This window comes from Hibiscus syriacus, unplaced genomic scaffold, assembly GCF_006381635.1.
Source record: "Hibiscus syriacus cultivar Baekdansim isolate YM2019G1 unplaced genomic scaffold, ASM638163v2 tig00006858_pilon, whole genome shotgun sequence".
Taxonomy (NCBI): Eukaryota; Viridiplantae; Streptophyta; class Magnoliopsida; order Malvales; family Malvaceae; genus Hibiscus; species Hibiscus syriacus.
In genome coordinates this window covers 62,638-85,480 of record NW_024062114.1, presented here as the reverse complement: position 1 = coordinate 85,480, position 22,843 = coordinate 62,638, and the positions used below count along the sequence as shown (strand labels likewise).

The 22,843-nt window shown below is 35.2% G+C and overlaps 4 protein-coding genes across 5 annotated transcripts; 3 read left to right on the top strand and 1 right to left on the bottom strand.

The window, feature by feature from the left end:
• Nucleotides 1-774: 774 nt before the first annotated feature.
• Nucleotides 775-1,621, top strand: LOC120201074 (uncharacterized protein DDB_G0283697-like). The gene is made up of 2 exons (XM_039201760.1): nt 775-1,425; nt 1,555-1,621. The coding sequence occupies exons 1-2, from the start codon at nt 1,030-1,032 to the stop codon at nt 1,579-1,581; spliced, it is 423 nt and encodes a 140-aa protein (XP_039057691.1). The 5' UTR covers nt 775-1,029; the 3' UTR covers nt 1,582-1,621.
• On the top strand, nt 1,439-15,257 carry LOC120201071. The gene is made up of 6 exons (XM_039201757.1): nt 1,439-1,549; nt 2,970-3,846; nt 4,095-5,439; nt 5,531-5,614; nt 6,072-6,688; nt 15,071-15,257. The coding sequence occupies exons 2-6, from the start codon at nt 3,179-3,181 to the stop codon at nt 15,123-15,125; spliced, it is 2,769 nt and encodes a 922-aa protein (XP_039057688.1). The 5' UTR covers nt 1,439-1,549; nt 2,970-3,178; the 3' UTR covers nt 15,126-15,257.
• LOC120201072 (uncharacterized protein DDB_G0283697-like) lies at nt 9,234-12,771 on the top strand. The gene is made up of 3 exons (XM_039201758.1): nt 9,234-10,013; nt 11,601-12,495; nt 12,718-12,771. Exons 1-3 carry the CDS (start codon nt 9,509-9,511, stop codon nt 12,761-12,763), a joined length of 1,446 nt encoding a protein of 481 aa, XP_039057689.1. The 5' UTR covers nt 9,234-9,508; the 3' UTR covers nt 12,764-12,771.
• A 659-nt stretch (nt 15,258-15,916) lies between the features above and the next one.
• LOC120201070 (two-component response regulator-like APRR9) lies at nt 15,917-18,130 on the bottom strand. Of its 2 annotated transcripts, XM_039201756.1 has the most exons (5): nt 17,909-18,130; nt 16,603-17,105; nt 16,258-16,404; nt 15,999-16,157; nt 15,917-15,958 (listed from the first exon to the last, which is right to left on the bottom strand). In XM_039201756.1, exons 1-4 carry the CDS (start codon nt 18,015-18,017, stop codon nt 16,065-16,067), a joined length of 852 nt encoding a protein of 283 aa, XP_039057687.1. In that variant the 5' UTR covers nt 18,018-18,130; the 3' UTR covers nt 15,917-15,958; nt 15,999-16,064. The 2 variants fall into 2 exon arrangements, with proteins under 2 accessions (XP_039057687.1, XP_039057686.1); XM_039201755.1 differs by lacking the exon at nt 15,917-15,958 and having other exon boundaries at nt 16,038-16,157; nt 16,603-17,108; nt 17,912-18,130.
• Nucleotides 18,131-22,843: the final 4,713 nt, after the last annotated feature.

The following is a 22,843-nucleotide window of genomic DNA, read 5'->3' as shown; positions in this document are numbered from 1 at the left end:
GTAAATAACCTTTTAGCATACTACCACAATTTTAATAAAGCGACTATTGTTCAAACCATCGTATTTGCTTCGGTAACCACTAATCCAATAACACGCTTCAAACAAAATGATTTAGAGTTCTTAATATTTTATTTATAATTACATTAAACGTAGAATTCAATAAGGGTCTCGGTAAAATAGAATGATATTTTTTTAAAGATCTTGAATTCGAGTAGTTATGTATACAAGGTATATGTATGTTATCAAAATTTAAAACAATTTGAATAAATATTAACTTATAGTCATCACAAATTATTAAAAGATAAATATACAAACATAAGCTTACTAATGATAATAGTAACTAACTGTACACATTTCTTTTAAGACTCTACTAAAACACATGGATGGATGGGTACGATGGTTTTAGTATAGTGGCTTGACCATAATGTGATAGTAGACTATAAGATTAACTGTGTGAGAAAGATGATTAGAGACTAAAGATAATCAAAATGAATATTTAACACTTAGGGATAAGATCGTAATACAAGTAAATCTCAAGGGTTAATCCTGTCAGATCGACAAAACATCCCAAGTCCACTTCAAGTCAAAGTAGCTCGAATTGTACGAACCAAAAACGAGCCCATTAAAACACAATGACAACTTCCCCAAAACACCTCGCATCCTTCGTCGAACTCAAACCCCCAAAAATTTTCACCCTACCCTCCTTCGTAATTCCCTCATTTTCAATCTCATTTTCTAAACAGCCCGCCCGCGTCTTCACTTTCCGCCAATATATTCTTTCAGTTCACCGTTACTTCTTCGCCGTGAGGATTCCCGCCGCCTTTACTCATATTCTGCTCAATTAGGGCTTCCACCGGCATTTTTGTCGTCCCTTTTTCGAGAATCGACGTTAGCCACCTCGACAGATTCTATGTTAGGGTTTCTATATTGAGTGTTGATTTGATATTGCTGTTTCTTATTTGATTCAGAGGGTTTTGTGTTCTATTGTTATTTTTTATTTTCCGGTAAGGATTTTGTTGGGCTGCGGTGATGCCGCGAAGTTCAAGGCACAAATCTAGCAAGCATAGTTATAGGGATGATAGGGACTACTCAGATTCGGAGAAAGAGTCGAGCTTAAAGGAGGAGAAAAAGAGTAAGGAAGAGAACAGTGGTAGGTTTTCAAAGGATCCTGGATCGGTTGAGAAGATAAAGGTCGACTACAAGGATACCAGCAAGTACCTATGGATTTCGGAGAATGGCGATTATGCGGATGACTGCAGTTCCTCAAAGCGGCACAAAGATAAGGCGGACGATGTAGTAAGCGACCGGTGGAATGGTGATGAAGATAATGGTAAAGGAGAGAAGAGGTCCAGGACTTCAGGTGAATCGAAGAGTAAGAGAAGAGAGGGTGCCGAAGGGGATGATACAAAGAGAAGTAAAAGTGAGGGGAAGCATCGAGAATCAAGTACAAAGGAGGAAAGAGAGAGAGAAAAAGATAAAGAAGGAAGGAGTGATAGGTTGATTGAGAGTGAGGAACGCCGCCCTCTGAAACATTCCGCTGAAAGGACTGGTAAGATAACTAATTATTTCTTGGTTGTTTAGTAGCAATGTTCCTAAATTCGTGTTTTTTTTTAGGTACTGTATATTGCTATTGATTGTTATGTTAGTTCCCCCACCCCTTTTCTGTTTATTGGCGTGGTTTTAGGAGATACCATATTCTGCACTGAATAGAGATAATGTTTATGTAATTTCAGAACCTTTATAAGTTATAACTTTTATATAACTTTATAACTTATGTAATAGGGACACTATTGATTGTTATGTAAAGGATCTTTAGAACCTTTTGCATATGTAATTAATGAGTAGTCGTTTTCACTATGTAGAAAGAATATATTTGCCATCCCCTCTATTACTAACTTTTATCAACAGATGTGAGTGGAAAACTAGTCTTAATTAATATCTCACAAATGTATCCACGGTTGAGTGTCTGTGGAGACTCTCAGAAAGCATGTTGAGTTGATATTTCTATATGAGGAAGTTTAAATTTAAACCACATAAATTTAAGAGTCAAGAGTTATCTGATTTAGGAACTTTAGTTGCTGCATGCAGCAAAGAGGAAAAGTAGATGTTTTATTTGGAGGATGAAAGGTTGAGTTGACGAACCTAAAGAGTAGCTGAGGCATAATTGAAGTTAGTGGAAGAAGATTGTTTCTACTGATTAGTTCTTATGTTGGGAAGGTGTGGCTTTTGCATTGTCTTATAGCCTTCTGAATAAGGTAATAAGGCAACTAATGTCTGCCCTTAAAACTTGGTGCTTTATTCTCTTTCTACATTGACAAACACCCTGTGTATGAGGCCTTAGAGCGATGGTGTATGGACCAGGATTATGTTCCTTATCTTTTAATTTTTTATATTCAACATTAAATTGAAATTGTTTGTTAGCCTTCGACTGTAGATATTCCTATTAACTGGTTTCCTTGTTTATGGGAATTAGGTTGAAGGGAATCCAATTTTGAGAATTTCATTGGGGTCTCCAATATTTAATTTTCTATTAGCTACAGAGTGTTGTTTTAAAAGTACTTCTACGCACATGGTTCCTGTTTTGGATAAGGGAATAATTTGTATGTAAATTCCATGGAGAATTTACTCGGTGGCTGGTAGTTGCCACACTTCTTTTACACTTAGGAGTGCATTTATATGTGTTTTTCAAAGTGTATGAAACCAATTTCCAACTTAGGAAACCTTGTTTAGCTAAGTTTGGTCCGAGCCTGCAGGGATCCTATGTACATTCACAATCTAGGGTCTGGTTTTATCCTCCAGTTGAGCCTCAAATAACTTGAAGGTAATGAAGGTATTGCCATGATGATGGCATTTCGAATCTCAATAATGGTATGTTGGGACTTTGAAGGAAGTTTTAGAAGGTGATAAAATATGACGTGAAGGGACTTTGAAGTGCTAACTCGTTATATCTCTGTTCTTTGTCATTTCAGAGTTGCATGTACCAGATCGGTTGCAAAGTCCTAAATCAGAGAGCCCACATGAGAGACGACTTAGGAAAAAGAGAGATGTTTCTGATGATGGTGATAAGCATTTGGAAGATAATGGAGGCATTTTGGAAAGACAGTTGTCCATAAGCAGTGATACTGGAAAAGATGCAAGAGCAAAGGATAAGAGTTACAAAGACAAGTATCGAGAAGAAATGAACTGTGAAGACAAGTGCCAAGATGATAAACTGAGAGGTGATCAATTAGCAAGTGATCTTGCTAATAGTAAGTCCAGTGAGAAGCATTTAAGGGATAGAAAAGATGATGAGAAAGTTCAGCAGAAAAAGTCCAAGGTTCAAGATAGTGACTTTGAGCGTGAGCGTGATTGTGATCGTGACCATGATAGAGAGCGTGATCGTGATAGAGACCACGAGCGCGAGCGTTACAGGGACCGGGAGTGCGACCAGGAGCATGAGCGTTATCGTGATCTTGATCGTGATCATTATCAAGAACATGACCGCAACCGTGATCATTATCAAGAACATGACCGCAACCGTGATCATTATCAAGAACATGACTGCAACCGTGATCATGACCATGACCGTGATTATGATTCTAAATGGGATCGAGATCGAGAACGTGATCGCCATTGCAGTGATCGGGACAAGGACAGAGATCATGACCGTGATGAACATGATGAACGGTGGAGTGCAAGATACAAAGATAGTAAGGGAAGGAAGCAATCAACTTCTGGTAGAGTTGAGGTAGATTCTGATAGGGGAAGGTCTCAGTCACGCCCTGCCAATTTTGATGCTGCTACAGGCAGTAACAGGAGAAGAGCTTCTCCCAGCACAATTTCCCATGGTGGGACTGATGAGTATAGGTACTTCGCTTCTTTATCATGCCCTTGTCAATATTGTTGATTCATTCTATGTTTTAAATGTTAAACTGAGTAAATAATGTATGACATTGAGCTCTTAAATTCTATCAGATATTCAGATTATTGTTTGACAAAACAAACCGATTTTTCCTTATCATTGTCTGTGGCATATCACTTATTTTTCGTGCTCGTGGGTATGGCCCCACCACGCTTCAAAGTGCTTTCAGTATAATTGAGTTATTTTCTTGCAGACATTTGAAACAAGAAGATTCGAATTATAGAGATCAAATGGCAGAGCAGAAGTCCAAAGCAGCTTCATCAAGAGAGGTAACTAGTTTAACACCTGAGAGAGGTGCTAAGTACAGATCCATGGAGAAATCAAATAGGGTAAATGAGGGCCATTCTGGGGAGTTACCAATTGAGAGGTTCTCAAGTTCAAAAGCTTCCCCAATGAGTATGAAGGAAAGATCTCCTTCAACAAGTCTCGAGCGTAGATATGTGAGTAGAAGTGGTGTTAAGCGGGGTCTTGATATAGAGGAGCTGGGATGGAGTAGTGCCTCCGTTGGTGGCAGAGAGGAGGATAATAAACTTAGTCGAGACTTACCTCTTGAGAAGCCTCTTTTGGATGGATCATTTCAAGCAGATTCTGTGTTTTATAATAAAGCTGGTCAGGGCAACTCATCTTTGATTTCACAGCCACCTGGTTTAAAAGCTGGCATTGGCAGCCCCTCTTTCATGGGATCTCTAGAAGAAGATAATAGATTTAATAACAGTGGTCGTTACAAGAGTGGTGATCTAAATGTTAGAAGAGGGCATGCAAATGCTTGGAGGGGTGCGCCAAACTGGTCAGCACCTGTTCCAAATGGTTTCATCCCATTTCAACCCCATGGTGCTTTTCAAGCTATGTTGCCACAGTTTCCTTCTCCATCACTGTTCGGTGTTAGACCCTCAATGGAAATTAATCACTCTGGGATTCCATATCATATTCCTGATGCTGAAAGGTTTAATAGTCATTTGCGCCCAATGGGCTGGCAGAATACGATGGATGGTTCTGGTCCTGCTCCTTTTCATGGTTGGGATGGCCACAATGTCAGTTTTAGAGATGAAGTGCACTTGTTTGGGCACCCCGAGTGGGACCAGAGTAGGCATCCAGTGAATGGTCGGGGATGGGATACTGGTTCAGATGTGTGGAAAGGACAAAATGGTGATTCTGTCTTACCTGCAACATTTCAGAAAGAGGACCATCATCTGCAGGTCAATCTTGATGATGTTTATGATGGACCAGAACGTCAAAAGTTTCAATATGAAAATGGCAATAATGGTGCTCAGGCGAAAGGTCTTGAGATAAGATTTGATGTCTTGTCACCAGTTAAGGAATCTTCTAGATTTTCATCTGAGATTCCACATAAGGCACCTGATTCTTCTAAAATATCAAGCGAAGATGATGATGCTCGCTGTTGTCAGGCTTATCTTTGCAAGCTTGACATTTCAGCAGAACTAGCTGGTTCTGATCTGTATGATCAGTGTAGGATTTTGATGAATGTGGAGCGAAATAGAGACTTGTCTAACGATGTAACAATGCTTGTGAATTTGAAGGTATAGAACCCTTTTCCTACACAATTTTGTCTTAATATCTATTTTTGCTGATCTTTGACTTATAATACCCTTTTTTCTCATATTCTTTCAGAATGGTGGACGACCAGTACAAAATACTTCCATTGCTTTACTGAGTCCTTCACTCATTCCTCCAGCTAATGCTTCTGTTTTTCAGGTACTTGGGTTAGCTCGTATATGTATATGTGCATGTGTATCTAAGATCTTTCTTTTCTGTTACTTCTTTGGTCAAAAGAGTTAAACGTACCTGATCTTGGTTTCTGTTCTTTTACTTTGTCTCTCTTTCTTATCTTTTTCCGGGGGGGGGATGACGTTCATCCGGAAGTAGGAAATAATGGTTATAGAAGTTTACCGGAGGAATAGAATTATGAAATGTTTTACAAAAATATGGCCTGGGGAATGTTTCCTTTCTCAGCGGTTTACTTTTTTTGGACCTAAAGGTCCGTACTAATTTATAATATTTCTAATACTTATGAGCAACAAGATTCTTCAGCTACTGTCTGGAATGTTGAGACATATCCTCCCCCAGATTAAATATAGTAAATTCTACTTCAGCTTGCAACTTCTGATTCTAAACTAATGATGTTGTTTCACTTATGTTTTCCGACTTACAGAGAGCCATGGACCACTACAAGAAACACCAGCTACAGATGGGTGCTGTCCCTAATGTCAATGGTGGAACGATAGCATTTACTTCAGCGACCAAGGAGAAGGGGAAGGAGCAAAGTTTTGATCATGTTGTAGACCTAGCAGAGGAGCCAGGTCCGATTTCTGATGCAGAAATGGTGGATTCCGAGATGCTAGATTCAGATCAGCGGAAAGGAGAGGCAGTTCCAACTGCTACCCGTCACAAGAATATGGAACAGCTAGTTTCAACCCAAAGCAGGGAGTTACTGGATCATCCAGATAGCCTTTCTCCAGAAAAATCAGAACAGCTAAATACTGATTTTGGCCACATGAACACGGAGGTGCCTAAACCAGTTTTGAATGGCAATGAGGCGGAAGAGTCCGAGACCGATCAGATGAATTCAGGGGATGTAGTCAGAGATCCTTTGCGGTCACTTGATAATGCAGCAGATGCTGTTCATTTGGCCGCCGATGAGGAAAATTCAAACGATATAAACGAAACCAAAGGTAATAGTTCTGTGTACTGTGCCAAGGAAATACATACCTCTGGTGATTCAGTTAGTGGTTCTTTAAATGATTCTTCCAAGGTATCAGGGTCAAACGAGTCTGAGTCCGTAATTTTAAGTCAGATACATCATTCTCATGAAAGTACAAATTGAGACGATTTCTATATCTTTGTTCTTTTATGAGCATCATTTTAATTCATGATTTTCCTGTTCTTTTTGTCGCCTATCATTATCAAGCAATAAAATGAGATATGCCATCTGATTTCCTGGAGTAGGCATCCTTGCATCTTGATTTATATACTCCGCTTGTTGTTCTGCTGTGTTCTATTTTTGATGCATTTAACATTTGTTGTTTCTTCCTAAATCATCTCTGGTTATTGTCTTTATAAAATGCCACAAGTTTAGGAATCAAAATGTAAGTGTTCTGAACGTTCAGGAACTATCCAAGTAATTTACCCTTTTTTATTTTTATTTTTTTGAACAATTTTTACCTAGGAGAGGGTAGGAGAATTTTGCTTATAATGAGTATTATGAGAATTTTTAACCACTTGTTCTAAAGATAGTCGATAATTTACCTTTTTTATTGTTATTTAAGAGGAATGAACGGAGATGCACTGCATTTGATGTTGGGGATGGACTAAAATGGTATATATTTCAGTTTTGGGTTAAGTTTGGACTGTCCTAAAATGTTTTATAACTTGATTTTGACATGTGTAGCACATCATCCACATATCTTGTTATATATGTATCATAATTCAAGCATTACTTGATACGCTTTTGTACATTTATATTGGAAGCTTAGTTCATGTGCATCCATTGATGGATGATACAGGTGGTATTTATAGCATCCAATTATTTCTCAACATCCAAGCCACTGATGTTGTCGTTGCTTATTGGATTCAGTTGTTTTAAATTCCGAATAAGATGATTATGGTTTACGAAGGATGCCCGAAAGATTAATAGTATTCGAGTGATTTATGGTTTATAAATTTAAAATATTTAGTTGATTTATTTAAATTAAATAAATTTAATTTTTTTTATTAATTTTAATTTTTATAGTATAAAAACTAAATATTTTATATTTTGAAAGAGTAAAAATGTTTTAAAATAATATTAAAAACTACGAAAGAAATTTATATATCAAAATAAAATTTGAAATTAATATAAAAGCATTGATATTTGCATTAATTTAAAATTTCATGAATGGTCCGAAAAATCTAATTAAGTACTAGAAAGGAAATAAAGATGCATAAAAATTCTTCAGAGGAACAAACTAAAATTTACAGTGTCTAGTAAATGTTTTCATATGAATATAATGTTGTCAAAATTGTTATTTAATAGGACGATTTTTTATTATGAGAGTCATTAATAGTTATTGATGACATTTTGAAATTATACATAATTATCGAATATGGATTAATTAAATAAAGATTAAAAATAATAAATTTATTATATCAAAGAAATATGCATATTTAAAGATGCGTGTTAACATAAAACACGTCTCTTTTTAAACACAATAAACTTAATTTATGTAATTCAAATTTTAATTTTATTTATATTATTTTTTATCTTAATAAATTACAATTTTAATATAAGTTTGGTAATTATCTGAGAATGATTTTACCTACCACGATAATTTATATATGATAGATGTGTGCTAACATAAAATATCTCTCTTTTTAGACACAAATAGATTTATTTATTTTAATTCAAATTTTCATTTTTAATTTATATCCTTTTTATTAGGGGTGTGCAAATTCGGGTACCCGAAGTGCGGGTACCAGGATCTTCGAGTAATTGATTTCTCATCTCGCGTCTTGACCCGGATGTTGCGGGTACCCAGATTTTGTAGGTACCCGTATTTTGGGTACCCGAATACCTGGGTTTTTTTCTTCAAATTATTAATTAAAAAGACACACACAATTTTAAATGTTCGAAATTTCAAATTACATAGTCCAACATCCAAACATAATTAAAAAAATTTATTCCAACGTCCAAACATAATTAAAAATTGTCATGTTAGCATCATTGTTTATTTTTAAATATGGGTGACCAAAACAGAATCAAACGTAACATTAGGTATAATTTTGAAAAAAAAAATAATCGAGGGACCAAAACATAAATTATATAATATAAGTAACCAAATAGGTAGTTTATCCTAAAAAATACCTAACCGTGTACTCGAGTAATCGGGTACCAGGAAAATTTAATTTTGTGACCCCGGGTAATTTTTTTAGAAAATTACCCAATTTTTTAAATTCAAGTCTGAAGGTCAACGGATCTGATCAACCGGGTCATTTATTTTTGCACACCACTACTTTTTATCCTAACAAGTAGCGGATTTAAAAAAATCGTAATTATCTGAGAATGGCTTTACCTAACCTGCTACGATAAATTTTAACCTAATGTTTCTCTAAATAAGCCACCAAGTAAAGGACAAAACAGTGATACTATTAAATCTCAAGGGCTAACCATGTCATTTGACAAAATTATCCCAAGTCTACTTCAAGTCTAATTAACTGAATTATATTTTAAGAAAACATTAAAACACAAGGGCGCAACCTGGTTTCTTCACTTCTTCAAAATCACATCATCTTTTATCATTTCCTCCCAAAAACGCCCCCAAATTCTTTAACCCTATATTCCCTCGTTATTTCCCCCATTCTCGATCTCGTTATCTTAACCGCCTCCACTCGCCTCCATTCTTCGCCACCTTCACTCTTATTCCGTGCAATTAGGGTTTCAACCGTCATTTCTGTCTTTTTTTCCGAGAATCGACGCTGGTTATATTGAAAGATTCGATTTTAGGGTTTTTATATTGAATGTTGATATGAGGTTGGTGTTTCTTTTTTATTCGGAGGGTTTTTTATTGTTTCCGGTTTGATTTGCTTTTGAGTTCCCGTAGTTGTGCTCCGGTGATGCCGCGAAGTTCAAGACACAAATCCAGCAAGCATAGTTCCAGGGATGCTAGGGACTACTCGGATACGGAGAGAGATTCGGGCTTAAAGGAGGAGAAAAAAACTAAGGAGGAGAACAAGCCTGGATCCGGTGAGAAGAGAAAGCAGGACTCCAAGGATACCGGCAAAGACCTATGGATTTCGGGGAATGCAGATTATATGGAGGAGCACAGTTCCTCAAAGCGCCGTAGAGAGAAGGTGGATGATGGAGCAAGTGACCGATGGAATGGAGGTGAAGATGATGGTAAAGGCGATAAGAAGTCCAGGACTTCTAGTGAATCGAAGAGTAAAAGACGAGAGGATGCAGAAGGAGATGATACAAAGAGGAGTAGAAGTGAGGGGAGGCATCGAGAATCTAGTAGAAAGGAGGAAAGGGAGAGAGAAAAGAAAGTTAAAGAAGAAAAGAGTGATAGGTCGATTGAGAGCGAGGAACACCGCCCTGTGAGACAATCCGCTGAAAGAACTGGTAAGATAACTTATTGTTTGTTGGCTGTTTAGTGTCAATTTAGCATGTGCAATTGCGCATTACTAATTATTCTGGTGTTTTTCTTTCTGTTGGGTACTATATATTGCGATTGATTGTTATACTATTTTTAGTATATATTGCGATTAATTATATTGATTGTTATATAGGGACAGTATTTATGAATCGCAGAACTTTTATAACTTGTTATGTAGCTTTATCGAAATAGGGATATTATCTATTGTTACATAACTTTATAACTTGCCTTTTGAGTTGGACTGCACTAAAGAATCTTCAGAAACTTTTGCATTTGTAATTAATGACTAGTCAGTCTTAATTAATGTCTCATACATACACCTACGGTTTTGTGTGTGTGTATATAAATAATTATATAGACTCTCAGAAAGCATGCCAAGTTGACTGAGCAAGTTAAATTCAAAACCAAAGTGCCAACGGTTATCTGATTTATGAACTCTTATTTTCTGCAAGAAGCAAATAGTAAAAATAGATGTTTTGTTTGCATGATGAGAGGATGGGTTGAGGAATTTATAAAGTAGGTAACATAGTTGAAATTAAAGGGTGAATATTGTTGCTACCGATTAGTTCTTATGGCTGTGGGAAGGTGTGCATTTTGTATTTTTATGGCCTTCTAAGTATTGTGATAAAGCAACTAATAACTGATCTTAAAACTTGGTGTATTACTTTTTTTCTGCATTGTGATGCACCTTGTGTCTGAGTTCCTAGACCACTGGTTTATGGACCAGAATTAGGTTGCTTTTTTCCCCCTTCAATATTTATCTTCTGTGTTAACTTGAAATTGTTGATTAGCCTTTCCCAGTTAATATTCCTTTTGGCTTGCTTCCTGTTTCTAGGTACTTGTTTTCTAGGAATCCAATTTTGAAGATTACATTGGTCTCCAATATGTAATTTTCTATTAGCTGCAGAGTTTTGTTTTAAAAGTACTTTTCCGTACATGGTTCTCTGTTTTGGATAAGAGTATCATTTATATGTAAATTTAGAGGAAAATCTGCTGGGTTAAGCTTGGAGTTGTCGCACTTCATGTACACTTGAAGTGCATTTATGTGATTTTCTAAATATTTGAAATCAATTTCCCAACTTCTGTTTTAGTTAGTGCGGTGAGTTGGCCTTTACTTGAGGCCTAATATAAAATAGTTTTGCTGTTTAGCTCAAATATGTTAGTGCTATGTCAAGATGCGTCAGGATTTTGAGAGTCACTTTATTTCTGATTTTACACAGATTTAATGATATTGTTAGCTTGTAGACTAGATAATTTACTTGTATGTTTTTTAAATCTAATATTAAGTCTGTGATCTTTCAGTTTTCTGTTTTGTATTTAGATTTCTTATTTTGCTTTGGATTGCTTTTCATTTTGTGTTCTATGCTTACGTGCACTTCCTATAGATTCGCGCTTCTGTTTGCAAAAAATGATAACCTGTATGATCATTACCGAGTCAGTATTGTCAGAGGAGTTTTTTTGTAATATTTGTTGAAATCAAACATTAACTTCTGAGGTGTTTTCTATTAATAGGCTCTTAAATATTCTTGGTAATGTCTAAGTTTTTCTTTAAGATCCAGATGTACTAGATCGGTTGAAAAGTCCTGAATCAGAGAGCCAGTTTGATAGACGACTTAGGATAAGGACGGATGCTTCTGGTGATGGGGATAAGTGTCTGGAAGATAAAGGAGATAACTTGGACGGACAGTTGTCTGTAAGCAATGGTACTGGCAAAGGTGGCAGAGTGAAAGATGAGAAGCATAAGGATGAAAGATACAAGGACAAATATCAAGAAGACATAGACTGTGAAGACAAATGGCAAGGTGATAAGTTGAGAGATGATCGATCAGTAAGTGAACATGGTAATTGTAAGTCTAGTGAGAAGCATTTAAGTGATGGAAAAGATGATGTGAAAGGTCAGCAGAAGAAGTCCAAGGCTCAAGATAGTGACTTTGAGTATGATCGTGACCATGATAGAGAGTGTGATCGTGACCATGATAGAGACTGTGATCGTGAGCATTATAGAGAGCGAGACATGGGACACGAGCGTGAACGTTATCGTGACCATTATCGAGAACGTGACCGCAACCGTGATCGTGATTATGATTCTCAATGGGACCGAGATCTTGATCGAGATCGAGAACGTGATCGTCGTTACAGTGATCGGGACAAGGATAGAGATTGTGACTGGGATGAGTTACATGATGAACGGAGGAGTGCTAGATACAAAGATAGTAAGGGAAGGAAGCGATCTCCTAATGATCGAGATGATGGTACTGATACAAAATCTAGAGGGGCCAAGGTACACTATTCAGACATGGAAAATAAATTGACTTCTGGTAGAGTTGAGGTTGATGCTGATAGGGGAAGGTCTCAGTCACGTCCAGCCAATTTAGATGCAGTTATGGTTAGCAGCAGAAGGAGGTCTTCTCCCAGCTCAAGTTCCCACGGTGGGACTGATGAGTATAGGTACTTTGTTTCTTTATCACACCCTCTTCAATATGATTGATTTCTTGTTCTATGGTTCAAATTATGAACTGTCTAAATAACGTATGGTATGCTATTGAGGTGGAAACTTTTATCAGATTTTCTGATTCTTGTTGGACAAGTTAAACTGATTGTACCTTCTCATTGTCTGTGGCATGCTATTTGTTTTTGTGCTTGTGGGAATGGCCCTATCACTCTCCCAAGTGATTTATTGAGAATAATAAAGTTATTTTCTCTTTCAGACATTTGAAACAAGATTCGAATTATAGATATTCAATGACAGAGAAGAAGTCCAATGCAGCTTCATCAAGAGAGGTGACTAGTTTTTCTGAAACATCTGACAGAGGTGCTAGGTATAGATCCACGGAGAAATCAAGTAGGGTGGATGAGGGCTACTCTGGGGAGTTTGAGAGGTCCTTGAGTTTAAAAGCATCCCCATTGAGCATGATGGAAAAATCTCGACCAACAAGTCTTGAGCGTAGATATTTGAGTAGAAGTGGTGTTAGGCGGGGTCTTGATATAGATGAGACAGGATGGAGCAGTGCCTCTGTTGGTGGCAGAGATGAGGACAATAGACTTTGTCGAGATCTACACTCTGAGAAGCCTCTTTTGGATGGATCCTCTCAAGCAGATTCTGTGTTTTATAATAGAGCTGGTCAGGGCAGCTTATCTTTGAATACTCAGCCACCTGATCTAAGAACTGGAGTTGGCAGCCCTTCTTTCATAGGTTCTCCAGAAGAATATAATAGATTCAATAATAGTGGCTGTTACAAGAGGAGTGGTGATCTGAATGTTAGAAGAGGGCATGCAAATGCTTGGAGGGGTGCCCCAAACTGGTCACCACCTGTTCCAAATGGTTTCATTCCGTTCCAACCTGGGCCACCCCATGGAGGTTTTCAAGCTATGATGCCACAATTTCCTTCTCCATCTCTGTTTGGTGTTAGACCCTCAATGGAAGTTAATCACTCTGGGATTCCGTATCACATACCTGATGCTGAAAGGTTTAACAATCATATGCGTCCAATGGGCTGGCAGAATACGATGGATGGCCCTGGTCCTGCTCATTTTCTTGGTTGGGATGGTCACAATGTTATTTTTAGGGATGAAGCACACATGTTCAGGGGTGAATGGGACCAGAATAGGCATCCAGTGAATGGTCGAGGATGTGACACCAGTTCAGGTGTGTGGAAAGGACAAAATGCTCATGTTGACTTGCCCTCAACATCTCCGAAAGAGGACCATCCTCGGCTGGCTCCTCTTGATGATGTTTATGACCGACAGGATTGTCAAAGGTCTCAATATGAGAATGGCAGTGATGGTGTTCAGGTGAAAGGTCTTGATACAAGATCTGTTGTCATTTCACCAGTTAAAGAATCTTCTAGGATTTCACCTGAGATTCCACACAAGGCACCCGATTCTTCCAAAATATCAAGCGAAGATCATGATGCCCATTTTTGTCAGGTTTATCTTTCTAAGCTTGACATTTCAGCAGAACTAGCTGGTTCTGAGCTATATGATCAGTGTATGGGTTTACTGAATGCGGAGAAAAGTAAAGATTTGGCTAAAGATGTAAAAATGTTTGTGAATTTGAAGGTAGAGAACACTTTCTATAATTCTCTCTCAACATCTCATTTAGCCGATCTTTTACTTATAATATCCTTTCTGTCAAATTTTTCAGAATGGCACACGACCAGTGCAAAATGCCTCCGTTGCTGTGCTGAGCCCTTCACTCATTCCTAAAACTAATGCTACTGTTTTTCAGGTACTTAGTGAAGCTCATTTCCGCATTACTTCTTTGGTGGGAATAGTTATGTTTACCTTTTTCTTTTAGAAGATGGGTTTAAATGAGTTTTGTTGGAAGGAGACAAATAGATGTTATGTACTTCCGATTCTAAACTGATGATGGTATTTCACATATGTTTTCTGACTTGAAGAAAGCCATGGCCATTTACAAGAAACAGAGGCTACAAATGGGTGCTATCCCAATTGTCAATGGTGGAATGTTAGCATTTACTTCAGCATCCAAGGAGAAGGGGAAGGAGCAAAGTTCTGATCACATTGTAGACGAAGCAGAGGAGCTGGTTTCAATGCTTGATTCAGAAATGGTGGATTCAGCTATGCCAGATTCAGATCAGCAGAAAGGAGAAGCTGTTCCGGCCGCTACTTCTGTCGAGAATGTGGAACAGCTAGCTTCAATTCAAGGGAAGTTACCAGATCATCTGAATAGCCTTTCTCCCGAGAAATCAGAACAGCCCAATATTGTTTTTGGTCACGTACACACAGAGGTTCCTGTGCCTAAGCCAGTTTCAGATGGCAATAAGGCGGAAGAGATGGAGTCTGAGCAGATAAATTCAGGGGGTGTAGTTGGAGGTTCTGTGTGGTCGCTTGATAGTTTGGCCGCTGATGGGGAAAACTCAAATGATATAAACAAAACGGGAGGTAATAGTTCTGTATACTGTGCCAATGAAAGAGAGACTTCTGGTGATGGAGTTAGTTGTCCTTTAAATGATTCTCCTAAAGAATCAGAGAGTCAAATTCCTGGATCAAATGAGTCGGGATCCGAGTCGGTAATTTTAAGTCTGATAAATCATTCTCCTGAAAATACACATTGAGACAATTTCAATATCATTGTTCTTTTATTTCATGCATTTTATTTTTGCTTTTGCTGCCGTATCATTATCGAGCAAATAAAAAGAGTTTGTGCCATCTGGTTTCCTGGATTAGGCATCCTTGCATCTGTTCTTTCTGTTGGTGTCGTCAACCCGAGCCCCAAGAGGTCTGTATGGTTAGCATATATTATAGTGTTCAGAAAGGGGAACTCAAGACCCATGAATTTGCCTGCAAATAACAATAATCTGTAGTTCATGTTAACTTGGTGCAGATTATGAACAGAGAAGTTACTCTGATATAGTGTGTGAAAACCCAAGCTGTAATCCGAGAGAGATGGAGTTTGAGATTTGTTTTACCTTTCTGAGTTTTGAGCCATTTTTGTTGAAACATGTTAAGTCTATGTATAATAATATTCAGGTTGCAGTTAATGATTCCAAAAGGTAAGACATATCCCTAGTTTAAAGGACACGAGTCTGGTTCAGAAATGACCAGACAAGACCAAACCTGACCCATTCTTTATTGGTTACTTTTTTATTCTATGTTCAACCCCAATCAACACAATCACAATTGCACCAATCATCAAAATGTAGGAGAAATTTAAAAAAAAACTTTGGAAAAACATACCCATCAATGCGATCAGAGATGTAGAAAACATCATCGTCATTTATAGAACATATATATGAACAAAGTACAAATTTCGGATTTGCTATTTTATTGAACAAACATTATGTACATCCATCTCCGTTATTACGACGAACAAGATACAACTATTTCTCAGGAGCTAAAATAGGAGCTAGCTTCTGGTTTATTTAGCATTACCTATCTAATAATATATATATATATATATATATATATATATATATATATATATGAATGTCTCATCGGTCCTAGCTACTTCATTCCTGCTTCGCTCGGTAATTTTATTCAAGTCATCTAAACAGTTACTGCCTCTTGGGGTTGTCGGATTCTTCTGTCCTTGCGAACCTTCCGCGGATCCTTGGTTGACTGTCGGCAAGTGCCTTCCGGCAAGCATACTGGACAAAGAAAACCATATTATGAATTCCAGTGCAGAGAGGTATGACAAACGAATATCCAATCATAACAAATAAAAACATGTGCTCTTTTCTTTTTTACCTTGATTTTCCTTCCAAAGTTCCTCTTTGTCTTTTTGTTCCTGTATCTCGAGAGCTTTTCTCTTCGATCTTCGGTAGAATAGCTGCTGAAGATTAACGGTCGCTCCACCGGAGAATGGATGACGCTCACGTTAACATTGCCAAGAGTCTGTCATAAAAACATAGTATCATCAACGACCCACCCACCCCATCCTGTGGAAACGGCACAATACATGCTCATTGATGGATTAAAGTTTTACTTTACGAGTCACTTGATCCGGGTTGGTTTTTGAGATCGTAATCAATCGACTAAATAAATCGAGTTTAGAATCGAAAAGCTAACTCGGCAAAAATAATTAAGGCTGACCTTTATATCTCCTTCACTAAACGCTCTCCTCATCCCGTAAACGGTATCGAAATCCATTCCGGGGAAATCGAGAAAATTAGGCTTGATTGCAGCTTCTTGCATCCATTCCATCGAGCTTAAACAACTTGAGCTGACACTTTTCGAGAACGATACATCGCAGAGCATTTCATTTTCTTGAGTTTGGTTTCCATCCGTTTCCATGACTGGAATCTTGATATCAAGGATCTCTACCAGCGGCGTTCCGATCGCCGCTTGTGCCATCAGATCCTTCTCGCACTCATAGAGAACCTCCAAAAGCTGATCGTTTCGAAACGATTCGATGTCCGCAGCCTTAAGTTCTTGTGAAGTAATGACATCTTCACCACACGAGATCAACGAGATGGCTGCAGTCATGGGATCAAGGCCTAAAGCCGGTTCCTCGATGATCGGTTCTGGAGCTTTGAACAGATCACCATCTCCTCCCAGAGAATATTCAGATATCGTCGAGGTCGGAATCAGGTTGTCTACATTAGGCACAAACAGAAAAACAAAGATTAAAAACAAGTACCATTAACCAATAAATAAGATCTCTTAAACAATGATTCAGCTTAAAGTTGTTAAAGATCAATACAGGCATCAGACAAGTTGAACTCAAATCCGAAGATTCCGGCTCAAATATCGGCGACCTATCACGTAATCGACCTAAAGTTCATTTCAACAATAACTAACTGAAACATATCCGTGCAAATACAATACCTAATTCTGGCCAAATACAGAATTAAGTCAAGTTCATATTGTCGCAACGATTACGAAGATTGTCACTAGAAATATTACTAATAGTGGTAATTTCTTTCTTTTTTTCCTCTACGTGAGTCGGATAGAAAGTGAAATCCCACATCGAAAAGTATAAGAAAATGGGGGAATTCTTCAAGAACACTGAGTTCATGACATGGAAATCATTTTCCAGATATATTCGCAACTTTTCTTTGCTTTTCTCCTTCCCTTTTCCAGCTTCCAGCATCTAAAGATTACTTTTTTTCCCATTTTAGACTTGTTTTGTTTGGTTACTGAGAAAGTGTTTCAAGAGAATAAACTAAGTAAAGTCCCCACCTTCTCCCTTTTCAGGAGAACCCAGAAAAGCATGAAGCTTCAGAAATACAAAAATTTCATTTTTCACACTCTGAAATCACTCAAAAACTGGAAACTATTAGCAGAAACAAGCAGAAGTTTTCTCTTTTGCTCCATTAAAAGCAACAAAGTAAACACAGAAGCAAATGAAAGAAAAAGCAACAAAAAAAAAGACACAATGAACTTGAGATGTTCAATACCGTTGAAGCATTGGGTTTCTGGGTTTTACAGTAATCTCCAAGCTGCTGGAAATCTTGAGCAGCAAAGTTCTGCATGTAAGGGAAAAACAGCCCTGTCTCTGCATACATTTTTCTTTTTAACCAAACAGAAAAAACACACTTTCCTTGATCTTCTCTTAGAAAGAATACAACTTTTCTTAATGAAATTTCACCTTTTTTTTTAATGAAAGGGAGAAATTTTTGGTTTTGAATGATTGAAAGTTTTGAATGAATGAAAGTTTTGAATGAAGGAAGGAATAACACAAGAGTGGGAAGTTCATATATACATGTAAGAATCAGTAGTTACTGTAGAGCTAGTTGTAAGATTTTTGGGAAAGCAAAGAAAGGGTGATGCAATTACTATAACAGGACAAATCGTAAAAGGACATGAAGTACTGTGTTCTGTCCCCACTGTTCCTAATCATGCTCTTAAAAAATACGGTCTCTTCTTCCATGTGTAATAGGGTAAGGAGAGTAAGATAGTAACTTCACTCCAACACTTGGTTGAGAATAATTTTTGTAGGAGACCTCTAAATTATAAAATATTCTTTATGAAACTCGATCCCACGACCTCAAAGTTAAGAACCCTTTCATTTCCTATTTATTTAACATAGTCAAAATCCTTATTAAATTACTTTTGAGAGTATTACGGAAAAAAATAGAAATTTATTGATATTTTAAAATTATTTAAGATTTTATGGTTATTTTTATAAATATTGTTAAAACTATTTTTTAGTAATTTAAGATTGGTTATTATATAATATCTATTTAAGAATTTTCTTAATCATTAACAATATATATATAATCACCGAGAGTATGAGACCGCTTAATTATTTTAGAAAATTATATTTTTATATGTTTGTAAAATAGAAACCAAAATTAATACATATTTTTGTATGTATAATAAACTTATTTTATTCTCAAATTTTTTATCATTCAATTTAGTCCTTATATGTTTATTTTATTAGATCAAATTAGTTTGTGTATTTTTTCATTTGATCTCTATTGAATCTAAAAACCGTTGATGACTATGAATAATTTTAATAATTGTTATAAAATAGTATAAAGTATAAACCCTTAAATATTTTTAAAGTATATTATAAAATAGTATAAAGTATAAACCCCAAAATAATTTTGAAGTATACACAATCTCTATATTTTTAATAGTGTTTTCTAAATTAACCTGTTTTAGTGATGATAATATTTAATTAAGGTGCAATTGATTTATTTATTATTGAAGTGAATGCACCATGCTGGGTTCCGACTGTCTGTGGGCTGGATAGTGCTCATCACAATTACCCTTTTTTTATAATATCTTTATGTCGCATTGGAACAATTTTTCCCACGCGGCTTTTTCTTGCGCGCATGTTTACACTTTTCTAGAGTACCTACAAAATATTTTAGTTTACGGAATGTAAGATTATTAACGAATAGGATTATCGAGAATGTTATATTTTGTGTTTAGTTGGTTTAACAGGAATATAAGATTACCGTGTTTGGTTAAAGGAATAAAAGATTATTAGAATATATATTTAATCAAATTGTTCTTATTATATATTTGTTCTTTTAACAAGTTGAAAATATTTATATATTTTCTTTAAAAAATTTAAGTTCATAAAATTTATAGAATTTTTTTATAAAATTCATATAAAATTTTAATTATAGATTTTTTTTTGTAAATCTAAAATAGTTTAAGGATAAATTTGTAATTTAACCTTCGTATAATTTTTATTATTTAATGACAGAAAAATAATATTTTTGAAAGAAAAAAAATATTTAAGAGCATTTTAGTCCAAAACAACAGTGTATGATTATAAATATATTTTTTGGAGTGATTATTTGATATACATTTGACATTTTTTTAATATAATGCATTTAATTTATTATCATGTGTTTTTAATTAATATTTAAATAAATAAAGTGTATGATTACATATTAAAACAGATTGAGAAAGAAAAACATCTCATTCTTTGTATATGCACATTGTATTGATCATTAAGTGGGAAAAATATACTCTTTTGAAACAAAAATAACTTACTGGTCATTCATTCAATAGTTTAAAAAATTGACGAATTATTGTACGAATCAAACGATTTCAGTGACAAAATAATTGTTGTTATCCTTATAATATATTCTATTATTTATTTCAATAAATACTATTTTCATTTAAAATCTAATAAAACATTATAAAGAAAGAAAGAGACAACAACAACAAGTTTTTTTTTCTATACATAAAATTGATAAAAACAAAACAAAATATCTTAATTTTAGTTAATTTTAGGTACAAGGGCTAAATAAATTATTGATATAACGTTTGGGAAAGACGCCAAAAATGAATAAAATTATTGCAACTATAAATGCAAAATTTCTAAATATTTTTTCTTAAAACATGTCCTTTTTTCTTGCATATTATTTGAGAATTTAAAATTACTCAAAGGGAATATCACTAAAAATGGAAAGCTATAAAGGAATTCGAATCCATTAAAAGAAAAAGAAAAAAAAAAGTTTTGCTAGGGTTCATTATCAAAGCAATTATTGTAGGTTAGAAAGCAAAGCTATATCCTCTAGAACTCACATGCTTACAATATAATATTTTAGATGATTTAGAATTGAATCGGATTATATAAATTTCGATCATATAAAAAAGCATATGTTTATAGAAACTATATATTAAATTAAAAAAGGATTTATGAAACAGCTCTTAATAATATAAAAACTCGTGTATTTATATGAACAAATGCTTTATGATCGAATCAGGTCATGATAATATTATAATACTCACATACTTTTAAGTTTTATAATTTAAATTTTTTTTTGGGTATCCCGAGGTATCCCTAGGCTTCGCCTGGGACTAATCCTTCGAGGTACTGTCGGGCACTAAAGGTGGGGACCTCTTCCTAGAAAGTTTGATGCATCCACAAGAGCTCGAACTAGAGACCACTTGCTTAAGCGACCATAGCCCCTTCCACTCAGGCCAACCTTCGTTGGTATAAATTAGTACTCTTCTTAACTACATTTTTATTTTTAATCATTACTACTCTTCTTCTAAACTACATTAAAGTTTAGTGAACAATATTAATTACATTAAAGTCAAGGCGGAATAAAATTTATTTTGAGGTGTCAAATTTAGAAATTATATGATTTTTTAAAAAAAATAGATGAAATTTAAGAACCGTGTCAATTTATGTTTAAACATGCCAATATTTAAAAAAACACGTTAATTTTATTTTATTTTTAAATATTTTTATACTAAATTTATAAAAAAAATTAAGATGTCACATGATACTCCTCTTTATATAGTGGCTCCGCCGGTGATTAATGTTAAAATACATAAAGATCCATTAACTGATCGAGTGATAAAACATATTTATATTATTCTATTTCATGCGAATTCAAATCTTAATATTTATTTTAAAAATATAATATTTTCTACTTAATCTAAAAAAAATATTAACAGACATAATATTTAAGGATTAAATTTTAATATAAATGATCCCCACCACCTTTCAATAACATGTGTTCACATATTTTATAAGTGATATTGCGATAGTAATTTAATAATACTCGGATTAGCTTCTAGAGGCAAAAAAAAAGACACAAGAAACTAATGTTTTATATCATTACATCTTTCTTTTCATGTTCCAATTCTCTTTTTGTTAAGAACTTTAATCAAAGATGGTATTATTTAATGTTGAAAGAGCACTACAATAATAATAACAATGACAAGCATATGATCCAATCATATTGGAGTTAAGGACTGTCCACAATCCATGCCCAACTTGCATCTTTCTATATCAATAGTAAATAAATATATATTACAATTACATGTTTAAATTAAAATATTCAATACCAACATAAAACAAAAATTATATATTTTTAATTTATTTAAAATTTAACATGCATAATTCATATAAATAAAGATACGAATAGTTATCACTGACTAAGCTAGTAAAAAAGTAATAGCTTAGTCACTGATAATAAAATAAACATTCAGTTAACCTTCAACAATAAATCAATAACAAATTTAATAAATGGTATAAATAGAAAAAAAAAATATGTTCTATATGAAAATATCTAATATTTTAAAAATTAAGATTTGAGCATGCGATGTAAACAGAAAACTAAATGTCGGTGTTGATAGGGATGGTAACGGGGCGGTTTCGGGCCGGGGATTGGTCCCCGTTCTCGTCCCCGTTTAAAAAAACTCATACCCGTCTCCGCTTAAAAAATCGCGAGGATTTAAACGGGAATCTCCATCGGGTAATCGGGAAAAACCGCGGGGAAACGGGTATCTCCGTTTAGCATAAACGGTTATTTAAATGGGTATCGGGTCGGGTATAGGGCTGGGTATATACATTTAAATTATATATATATATATATAATTTAAATTAAATTTATTAATATTATATATATATAATAATAATTTTTAATATTTATCGGGTCGGGTATCATGTCGGGTATTCGGGTAATCGGGGTGTGGATTACCAAACCCGTCCCGTTTAAAACATTCGATTTTTCCCCGTCCCCGTCCCCGTTTATCATCCTCGAACCCGACCTGTTTAATTCGATTTTCCCTTATAGGTTCGGGTTTTTTTTTTTTGCCATTCCTAGTGTTGATTTGAAGATGAAATTGAATGTTGACTATGGAAGATAGACTGCAAAAATCATATCCAACAAGATAACCCTTTCACCGGCCAAAGTTCCCATATAATGCGACAGGGAATGTTTAATTCTCAAATTAAAGTGTTCATTCGATTAATTCCTCAAATTAGGTGTTTTCTACAGTAAATTTGGGATCTCTCGATATCTTCAGGGTTAATCAGATTTTTTTATTGTTTATTGGATCTCTAGGCGTCTTTAGTGGAATCTATGAAAAAATTTGGCTTTTTTTACACAAATATCACCTTAATATAAAT

What these genes read in the sequence shown, in the direction of transcription:
- LOC120201070 (XM_039201756.1), bottom strand. Translation starts at nt 18,017, where the DNA reads ATGTATGCAGAGACAGGGCTGTTTTTCCCTTACATGCAGAACTTTGCT. An exon ending in GAAACCCAATGCTTCAACGG is followed by an intron (nt 17,106 to 17,908) that starts TATTGAACATCT and finishes TGCCTAATGTAG; the next exon opens with ACAACCTGATTCCGACCTCG. An exon ending in ACTTTGGAAGGAAAATCAAG is followed by an intron (nt 16,158 to 16,257) that starts GTAAAAAAGAAA and finishes TTCTTTGTCCAG; the next exon opens with TATGCTTGCCGGAAGGCACT.
- LOC120201074 (XM_039201760.1), top strand. Translation starts at nt 1,030, where the DNA reads ATGCCGCGAAGTTCAAGGCACAAATCTAGCAAGCATAGTTATAGGGAT. An exon ending in CAAAGAGAAGTAAAAGTGAG is followed by an intron (nt 1,426 to 1,554) that starts GGGAAGCATCGA and finishes AGGACTGGTAAG; the next exon opens with ATAACTAATTATTTCTTGGT.
- LOC120201072 (XM_039201758.1), top strand. Translation starts at nt 9,509, where the DNA reads ATGCCGCGAAGTTCAAGACACAAATCCAGCAAGCATAGTTCCAGGGAT. An exon ending in ACAATCCGCTGAAAGAACTG is followed by an intron (nt 10,014 to 11,600) that starts GTAAGATAACTT and finishes TTTTTCTTTAAG; the next exon opens with ATCCAGATGTACTAGATCGG. An exon ending in GGTGGGACTGATGAGTATAG is followed by an intron (nt 12,496 to 12,717) that starts GTACTTTGTTTC and finishes CACTCTCCCAAG; the next exon opens with TGATTTATTGAGAATAATAA.
- LOC120201071 (XM_039201757.1), top strand. Translation starts at nt 3,179, where the DNA reads ATGAACTGTGAAGACAAGTGCCAAGATGATAAACTGAGAGGTGATCAA. An exon ending in CAATGCTTGTGAATTTGAAG is followed by an intron (nt 5,440 to 5,530) that starts GTATAGAACCCT and finishes ATATTCTTTCAG; the next exon opens with AATGGTGGACGACCAGTACA. An exon ending in CTAATGCTTCTGTTTTTCAG is followed by an intron (nt 5,615 to 6,071) that starts GTACTTGGGTTA and finishes TCCGACTTACAG; the next exon opens with AGAGCCATGGACCACTACAA.